General features: G+C 37.9%; 1 protein-coding gene across 1 annotated transcript; it reads right to left on the reverse strand.

The window, feature by feature from the left end:
- Positions 1-7,246: 7,246 nt before the first annotated feature.
- On the reverse strand, positions 7,247-9,210 carry asip1 (agouti signaling protein 1). The gene is made up of 3 exons (XM_042407134.1): positions 8,727-9,210; positions 8,249-8,298; positions 7,247-7,732 (listed from the first exon to the last, which is right to left on the reverse strand). The coding sequence occupies exons 1-3, from the start codon at positions 8,926-8,928 to the stop codon at positions 7,568-7,570; spliced, it is 417 nt and encodes a 138-aa protein (XP_042263068.1). The 5' UTR covers positions 8,929-9,210; the 3' UTR covers positions 7,247-7,567.
- Positions 9,211-10,015: the final 805 nt, after the last annotated feature.

A 10,015-nucleotide genomic window follows, 5' to 3' on the forward strand; every position in this document is an offset into this window, starting at 1 on the left:
CTAGAGAGAACAGTACTCGTCCCCTAAATACCTCTCATGCAGACTATTGGTAGACACTACAATTTACCGATGTTCCCTAAATGCCTCACATGCAGGCTATCAGTCATGGATGTATTATAAGAGCTTGACATTCAATCAATTGCTCTCCTGGTGCATATGCCAAAAAAAGTTTGTAGCTTACGGGTTTACTTCCATTTTGTGTGGCCCACTGAATATGTGCAATAGTGTTTCTCCCGTTGGCCCCGCCCTGGAGCTCCCACTCGGCCCATAGACTTTACATTGTGATGACATCACAGATTTTGAAATTGCTTTTCTCAGCTCGAGGAAAGTTTTACAAATGTAAAACCTCCATGGATCAAAAATTTATAATAGAAAGAGTCATAATTGACCTTGTTCGCATTTCAAGGTCAACAGTTTTACAGACTGTCTTGTCAACTGTTTTACAGTCTCTTTTATGATGGTGGTCTATGGAGAAAATGCTTATTATACATCCATGCTATCAGTAGATGCCATAATTGACCCGATATCTCTAAACGCCTCACATGCAGGCTATCCGTAGATGCTACAATTTACCAATGCTCCCTAAACACCTCACATGCAGAATATCTGGAGACTACAATTTTGAGTTGAGCTGAAGTTGATTGGATGAACTGTAGTGCCCATTCACAATGTGCCTGAGACATCTTGCATTATGTCTACATACAAAGATCCATGTGTGAGGAACAGGAATAGAGCTGAACTCTCCAACCTTTTTCAATTCATTCTCTATGATAGCTCTTATCACTACAGATGTAATCTCACCTCCGACCACAATGTGGATTGTGATGACAGCGTGGCACTGTCCGCATTTCCACTCATTGACTCCACGGGCAGAAGAAGAAGCAAATCAATGTTGTAGAAGTTGTTTATTAGGTATTTTTATATATTTCTGAATGTGCCTGAGACATCCAGCACAAGTCTTGAACATACATGCCAAGTTTCATGCACAGTAACATTACACAGTTCAAAAGTAGAGCTTAGGTCTCATATTTTTTCAAGTCATTAACACTACTACAATCCCACATCCAACCACAATGTGGACTGCAATGGCAGAGTGGCGCTGTCTGTATTTCTGCTCGTTGACTCCATGGGCAGAAGAAGAAATTTTTCATATATAAGGTATTTTTTATATATTCCTTGAGAACCGCTCATCTAAATAACTTCACATATCAACATTGTCCTTCCTCAATTCCACAGCAATCCACCTGCCAGGTATGAAGTCGATCAGATGAACGGTTCTCAAGATATGCAAAGGACAAACATACATACATACATACATACATACAGACAGACAGAGATTCCTTGCTTTATATAGAGAGGTTAAATTGCCTATTTTTGCTCAGCAGTGTTGCTTCAGCGCACCCTACTAGTGGTACATGGTTATAGCACTATTGTACTGAACTATTGTAACTGGTGAGAAAAAGAAAGAATTGTGTTGGAAATAATGTGTCTCCTGATGAAGACAAAAGTCACTTGTGTGAGAAATGTAAAAGGAAAGTAACAGTACACATACAGATTTTGATGGATACATTTATGACATTTAGATGATTTCTAAGGGCCTCTTGCTTAGAGCTCAGAACATCCCTGAAATACAGAATAGATTCACCATAACCATACAACATAATCCAATGTAACAGCTTATATTACAACAAATACATACCTTGTAGTATGCCAGAGCTTTGGACAGGCCATTTGCAGCCACTCTGGAACCTAGCAAAAAAGTTCAACTCGACCAAAAATACTTTCAGACATTACACCTTATATTTCGGGTTGTGCTTGTCTCTTTCACATACTGCTCTTGCCAGATTTCGTCACTAGCATCTCCTATTTTCTCTCACCACTAGCAGCAGCTAGAGAGGTAGAGAGGGCGTGAATCAAAAACAGGTTGTGCTTGTCTCCTTCATATGCTGGTCTTGCCAGATCTCGTCACTAGCAACTCTTATTTTCTCTCACTGCTAACAGCAACTAGAGTGGTATAGAGGCTGTGAATCAAAAACATCTTAACTCTGTCACAATATTGTTTCACAATTTAATGTATTATGTGTTATTACTTCTGCGAAGATTCATTAAAATCCCAGATGTGATGTAGAGCTTTACCTCTCAAGAAACAATCTTTAACTTTGGAAATATTATGGTACAAAATAGTAAGGTTAAATGTCATAGGATGTTTGTTAACTGGCCCTTGGCTCTGGTGACAGCAGGACTGTGTACTGTTTGTGTCTCAAAGTACTTCAACACATCGTCATCTCTGACTCTACAAGGATTCTGCTTTTCCGCTTGGAAAAATACTCAGGATTAGACCTCCAGTTTGACTCTTCCCCTCACGTGGGCGTCTTCCTTGAAAAACAGGCTGCTTTTATTACTGCTTTGGGGGAGCAGATGTTCAATGCACAGCGGTATTTATGTCCACTTCTGACTGGTATTGCATCACTGAATAATGTGTTCAGCATGCAGATGATTGAAGGTGGTTTAACATGACTTTATGGGTGGCAATAAACAAGCCTCTTTGTCCAGAGCGACATATGTTTATGTTCAAGTGACAAAGTTCTAGTGGTCGTAGTAATTATGATGGGAGCAAAAGAGGAAATCAGATTACTTTAAAGTTATAAAGTATGTGTAGGAAAGAGGTCAGGGTGGATGGATGGGTCAACAATATCAGGCTTCACCATGAAAGATTGAATTTCCAATCAGTATTGTTTTTTTAAACCATGACTACGATTGTTCCCAAACCTTAACCACATTGTTATTATTGTAACTGTGACGACCAAGGTCTCTTAATGTTAACATGTGGTAATTAAAATCCAAACCACAATGTTTCCATAACCTTAATGAAGTGCTGCCAGTGCCTAAACATAACCATAAAAAGTTAAATGATACCATAGTTATTACTATCAGATATTTATCTGCACCATCAGATGTTTTGATGGAAAAAAAGACCTACATTGTCACGGAAAATTTCACCCATATGTTCAGTATCAAAATCTTTGTAACTCGCCAAATATGTTAATTAATGTTGAGAAAAAAGCATCACGTTTCTAGCAAAACGTATTTACTGTTGCTATTTAGTCGTACATGAACGTAATTTCTAGGAGACAGGGTTGGCTTACGTTACCCACAATGCAACCTGGCCGCTAATTTATAGTCTGCAGCTCCAACCGATGTTGACACAAGTGACACCACTTGATGCAATTTATCAGATTTTGTTCACCTCACTCTGGAGCCACAAAAGTAGTAGTGCTCCCTGAGACCTGTAAACAGACTTTGAAGTGTAAACGTGGTGGAGTTCCCCTGACCTCCTTCTCGCTGAACCGTTAAGAGCTTTGAATAAAAGCATCCACAAAATGGCAGACCCTGAGTTGATGTGGTGTGATCTGCTCTCTGTCAGTATTTCAGCATCTTTCTCTTGTCCTTTCAGAAGTCTGTCTGTCTCCCAGCTGTCTGTGATAATCCTTCTTCCTCTGTCCCACTTCTCTCCAAACCAGATGCCTTAAGCCCACTTCAGGAAGGACTAGGAATGTTGCAAAATTGCCTCGACCAAATAAATTCAAGCCCGGTAATGTTGGGGCAAATCCTCCTTGGTAGTAATACTTACAATCTGGCAATCTGAAAGGAGAACAGCTTCCACAAACTTACATACATACCACATACTGATGGGGAAAAAAAACAAATTTAAGTAGAGGGCTAATCTTTCAAATTTCAAGCCATTGCTATAAATTAGACAGTAATCTAAAGATTAATATAATGCTATGCTGTTATGTTATATTGCTATACAGCTTCTTGTTCATTTACACTGGAGAATATAAATTATATATGTACAAAAATACCAATACTGACAATGTACAATTCACATGTGAACACAAGAAAGAGCATAAAGGTGCAGGCCTAAAACGGTCAGTCTGAAAAGAACGTTGAGGTCCTCTTAAATAATGAAACTATCTTGGCGAGATGGAATACATCATGGGTTGTTTTGATGTTTTTACTTACATATTACCTAATAGTTATCAATCATTCTACTTGACACAAGCTATTATGGTTATTTGACTTGGATCCTGCTTAGATATTATTGGACTTGCTGTTGTTCCTGGAAACTCAGCTCATGTGAATTGTATTATCGTTATTCATGTTTAAGAGCAGGTGCATGTTTTAATGTGATGTGATGAATGATATCTCGTGTCTGATCCATCCTGTTTCCAATTGTATGTCAGATCTATTAATTTGTTTTTTTCCCCTCATCTTTATCTGTTTTTAAGTTGCTGTACTATCTGTCTTATATATTAATATTACTTTAAAGGTACATTAGAAGATTTTCTGACCACTAGGTGGCAGAAATACTCCTGTTGTTGTCATAGATAACAAACAGCAGCAGCATTATCATCTCATTAAAGTCACAATTGTGTCCTGATGAATGTAGTAATCACTCTCATTTTAGCTCTGTTTTGGTCTCCACCAACTCCTTAGAAAAATATCTGTCTTTTTAGCTGCTAGGGTTTCCACTTTCTTCATCAACTGGTCTCTAACTTTACCTGTATGCTATTTGCTAGGTAACATACAATAGGTTTATGGGCTTGTTTGATGAAAACAGTTGCTTAAAGGTGCACTATGTAAGATTTGGTCAGAATTTTAGTTTAAACTCACTCAAAAATTAACTAAAATTGTCAACAGAACATGATGAAATAACAGTTTTGATATTATGTCAAAGACATCTATATATTGTGTTGCAGAGGTATCCACTGAAGTTAGCATGCCTGTCCTATCTTGTAATACCACTTTGTACCTCAAGGGCGATAGTGAGTCGCTGTAGTGTCCAGTCTGCCCTCAGTCCAATATGACAGGAAGAAGAAGTAGCACTGCCCTGAGCCACCACAGCAGCAGTGGTGGAGATTTTAAGCCAGGTTGAAAGCTACTGTAAGTTTCGCCGTAGGTCTGTTAATATGTCACTTTATTAACTTTTAATATTTTTTCAGTAACCATTTAGATTTCCAATATGTGGTCAGTTTATCCAAATAATGCCTATTTGGAAATTTGTGTTAATGTTGGCGGGAGATGTTGCTGCTGCAACCACTGGCTGGGTGATACAGCTGGTCATATCAGCTGCATGATCCAATGAACTGATCTGTGCAGCTCTTTGGCAGTTTTTGCTGGCCCTAATGTCAGATTCACTGTAAACAGTAAACTTTACGCAACACTCAATGAGTGATAATTCTGTGGTGGTGGGGTGATGTGTTTTGGGGTCAGGGGAAGGGTGGGGTGGGGAGAGCTGTGTTTTCTGGTGACATGCTCCTCTCTATTTGTTTGGTGTAGGTGGCCAAATCTTACATAGTGCACCTTTAAAACTAGTGTTTTTATTTAAAGGGGTGGATGAGAACTGTGAGATTCAACCCTACTGACTATATGTAAAAACAAAATAATGAGCTTTGAGTTTTGTATTGCCCTGGAACCTGAGCAATATTAATTTCATTCCTTTACATGTACATGTGCCGGAATGACAATAAAAACCTTGAAATCCTTGTTAAATATTAGTATTTTATCAATATATTAAGCAACTCATTAACAATAGCGAAAGGTCAATTTATTCCATGTTAATCAGTGTTCATTTTTAACCTAACGCACCAGATGGTTTGTTACACAGAACCATCTGAGAACTCATCCTTGGAAACTGTTTGGAAAAAGGCAGGCACTTTCAAAAAATACTTGGCTGGTGAATGGATGAACCATCTGTCTTTCACTGTCTATCATTGTCTTACCTTGCAAGGCAGCTGGATTCGCGAGATCATGAGATTACGAGATCACTTGAGAATCCTCATAGGACGCCAATTGGTTCGAACCATTGGTGGTTCAGACACAGGCTTATAACTTGAGGCCTTACAAGATGGATTCTCATGTGATCTTGTGAATCCAGCTGCCTCGCAAGGCAAGTTAATTTCATCAACAAAAACTATTTGTTGATCACCTCATAATTTTTTATCAACAATTAAAAAGGAATATGTATACTCCTGATTGGTAAAGCAATATCCTGCCACCAAAAACTATCTGTATTTGCCAGTAATTTCAGCTAAAAAGTGTTACCATTTCGTAGAAGGAAAAAAGTAACATATTTATTTTACAAAATGTACTTTCCCAAATGTCCTGCATCCTATGAGCACCCTTTAAACCTTAATTCTTAGAGACAAAGCCAGCCTTTAAACTCTTTGAGCGTTTAAACCTCTGTAGTTACAACTCTTATCTGTTGTTGGCTGCTGAGCAGCCGCAGAAGCCGCTTTTGTCAAAGTTGCTCCATTGGTGGTTGTCAAGGGAGAAGAAGCTTTGTTTTCTTTTTGCTCTTTGAGGCCAGATTTTTCCCTCCAGTCTAAACTGATGATCATCCAGACTACTAACATCCAGTGCAAGCAATCATTTAAAGACCACAATTCTCACTAACATCTCATCATTCTTCATTATTATTTCCAAAGGGAATGTGAACACTCATGTGTTTATTATAATGTAACAATGACCTACTGGAAATCACAGCCTGGAAGTCCCTGGAAATATGTTATCTACCAAACAGTCAGGCAGTGATTTAAAACTGAAGTAGCTGACTCCTGAGCAGAATTTACATTCTTCAGTGATAAAATACAGATGATAAGAAAATTAAAGCACTGATTAAACAAGATAATAAACAGTGGAGCAGCTTCTGGATAAACTTGAGACAGGCCCTACATCCTCTGCTTTGTCTCAGTTAAGTTTCTATTGAGCTAAACATATCTTGTTCATTTGTAGAATGGCAGAGAGGAATGTTACACTTCATATAAAGTTGGTTTCTTTTCCCCATCAGCCAAGATGGTATTGTCTGCTTATCTAAATCTGATATATCTTATTACTCTTAGCCACAGAGCTCCAAAAGTTGTCCAAAAACACATCAGTGAGCCACTCCATGTACTGTATTCCTTCATTTTCATGAACACACACAATGTTGTTAATTTTGACTCAATCCCACATAGTTCACAAATACATATGACTTCCCTTTGGTAGAGAAATCAATAGAAAATTCTAGCCAACAGCTAAGAAGGAGTTAAATGCTTGACATTGGCCCTTAAGTATAGAAACTTTAAATAAAACAAAAACACTGTCATATAAAACATACAGGAACTTTATTCTTACAGAGCTTCATAAAAATGTTTGATGCCCATTGTTAATTAAGTGTGATACACATTCATGTATCTGTGTAAAAAATAAAACATATATAAATGTTTTGAGCAGACATACTGTATTCATGCGTGCTAAAAGCTCAAAGTAAAATAAAAAAAACTTCTTTTTTTTTATTTGTGAGTTTCATCAAGTGCTATAAGCATTACACCCTGTAAGATTTTAGGAAAGTTCACTGTGGTGCAGTCGTCTGTGATAAAGTGCTTTCATGCAGTGAATTTTAGGCAAAGTTACAAACCGAGAACTAGAAATGATTCACCTCTCACAGTGTTCACTTCAAGTTGTTTGTTTTAGCATGAAGTTTTATTCTGTTAGCTCTGAGCTGGTTCAGGCTGCGGCCGGCTGTTCAGCAGCGAGGGTTGCCCATTCGGCAGTAACAGACAGTTCTGAAGAGCCGACACTGGCAGAAGGCGCAGAAATCACAGCACACATTGCCTGGAGATTTACAGCTTCCCCATAGGGCAATGCAGTCAGCAGGAGGAGGAGGACGTTTCTTCACACTAAATTTGGTCTGAGAGAAAGAGAGAAGTGGTAACAATACATGAGATCATATTGTTTTACAGTTTGCCGCTGTCATTTGAAAAACAAGCAAAAAAAAGATAAAGCAAAGACAGAAAAACGACTGAAACATGCAAGAAAAAAGAAAATATGAGTACAGAAAAAGATGGAAATATTAAAATGTGTTCTGGGTAAAAATCGTGCGTATGTATGAGAGAAAAGGAAACAAGTTTTAAACATGGAAGTTCATTCTTGACTTTGGCAACAGTATGTGAGACATGATAATCTCAACTCAAAAGGTCCACTTATTAGCTTTTTTTAGGCCTTTAACTGCATCTCATGGTCAGAACCATAAGAAGTAGTTGAAGTTTAAAAAAAGCTAGTAAATTGAACATTTAGTTGAGATTATACTGTCACACAAGGAACACATTTCAATAAATATGCAATAAATACAGCTAGCACAATGTATAAATAGTTATCACATTATCAATCATTATCTGATTGGATTCAAAACTTATTTTTGGCCCACCTTTTTTTGTTTCTTTGTTTTCTTGTTTTTCTTCACTGATTTAGGTAACTCTGAAAGACAACATTCGTAAACGAGGATACTTCTGAAACTTTCACAGCAGTAAAAAAAAGGTATCATCAGCATACATGATGATAAATGGTACTGGAATGATACTGATACGTCAATTATACATCACAACGGCAGGGATTCTGTTAAATATTATCCTAAAAGCCCATCCTAGGGTGCATCATCCAATCTCACAAATACAGTGAGTCAACTTTCATGTGCTTTCTAGCAATAAATTTGTGGTGGAGGTTAGTCTACCACAGTTTTTGTTGCCACCATTTAATTCATAGATCCCTGGTTAGATTAATAGCTATCTTGCATTTTTGTAATTTATGATTTTAATCAGTAATATTTATTCTGGACTGTGGCTTTACAAATAAAGTTACCAAACTCTTTTGTTTTTTGTGTTTCAAATTGAAACTCGCAGACTTACCTACAATAACAACAGGCGGTGAGCCCATGTCAAGGCTTTGAGACAGAGCATTAGCTACAACGACCCTATTGGTGGAGAGTCTCTCATCAGGGATCATGTGGGCAGAGCCGAGGAAGTAGTCTGTTGCAGCGAGGACAAAGCAGCCGATCATCAGGATAGCATGCATCTTTCTCTGGAACAAAAGTAACAACAATGGATACATGTTAATGTTTATTTTGGCAAGTTAGAGGCTCAATGTTCCCAGCAGGAAGGAAAAATCATACACTTAGAATATATTTACTTTTCATAAATCAGTGAGTGAGTTTCAATTGTTGTCTTAGTTCAAGATTTGGTCACTGGACATTCACAGGAAAACAACCACAAAATTATCAGTTTCCATCCACCTGTATTTAGTGTACATTTTGAATTTGTGCAATGGAAAACCTTAATGAACACTCCATAAATTGGTTGCTTGTTTGCTTGAAATTTTGGAGGCAGGTTTACAGTGACAGTCTGACTTCTGCTGCTTTTTGAATTGATCCAATATGTGTTGCCATTCGCAAAATTCGGGTAATACATGCCAGGTGTTGTTTCCTTGAAAAAATAACCAGTCCCTGGTGCTTCTTTGCAAATCTGACAAAATGCTTCTCAATACTTGTTGTAGATAACTATTTATTCATGTTTACTATAAAGTTCTCTCTGTCCTTGACATTTGTTGCCTGGTGATGTTGGTGCTACAGCCAAAATAGCCACTGGTTTCAGCGATGTTGCTGCCTGCGGGCTAACAGGACCTGCCTGTGGACACAGCTCTCACTGTTGGCAGCAGGTCTTACAGGTGATTGTTTCTGCTTTGGCTGACCCAGTGGCCTATGAGTGCAGATCACCGGCACAGTTGTTCATAAGTAATCTGATCGGATTTCAGCTATCGGATTGGATCAAAGCTTGAAAATGGGTTGCTCAAAAGAAAAAAAGGATTCTAAAATCAGATCAGATCATGTAATCCAGTCTTGGTTTTGATCTGGATCAAACCTTCAGTATATGTTCAAAAATTTTTAGTAGGATTGGGATACCTTTGATCCAAAACATCAGGATTATCCTGATCCCAGCAGAAGGGTGGTTTCAGGGTGAATTTCAGGAACAAAATGTAATAAAACTTTAAAATTGATCAAATAATACAACATTTGTATGGTGTAGTATATATATACATTTATTTTATATGGAACCATCTTCCAGATTTGGTCTGGGGGGCAGACAACCTCTCTACATTTCAGAGTAGGCTTAAAGCTTTCCTTTTTGATAAAGCTTGTAAG

This window comes from Thunnus maccoyii, chromosome 3 (assembly GCF_910596095.1).
Source record: "Thunnus maccoyii chromosome 3, fThuMac1.1, whole genome shotgun sequence".
NCBI classification, from domain to species: domain Eukaryota; kingdom Metazoa; phylum Chordata; class Actinopteri; order Scombriformes; family Scombridae; genus Thunnus; species Thunnus maccoyii.

Excerpts from the sequence above, each read along its gene's own strand:
- asip1 (XM_042407134.1), bottom strand. The coding sequence starts at position 8,928 with ATGTATCCATTGTTGTTACTTTTGTTCCAGAGAAAGATGCATGCTATC. Across the intron at positions 8,299-8,726 it reads ACCGCCTGTTGTTATTGTAG|AGTTACCTAAATCAGTGAAG; the intron begins GTAAGTCTGCGA and ends GTTGTCTTTCAG. Across the intron at positions 7,733-8,248 it reads AAACAAAGAAACAAAAAAAG|ACCAAATTTAGTGTGAAGAA; the intron begins GTGGGCCAAAAA and ends TCTTTCTCTCAG.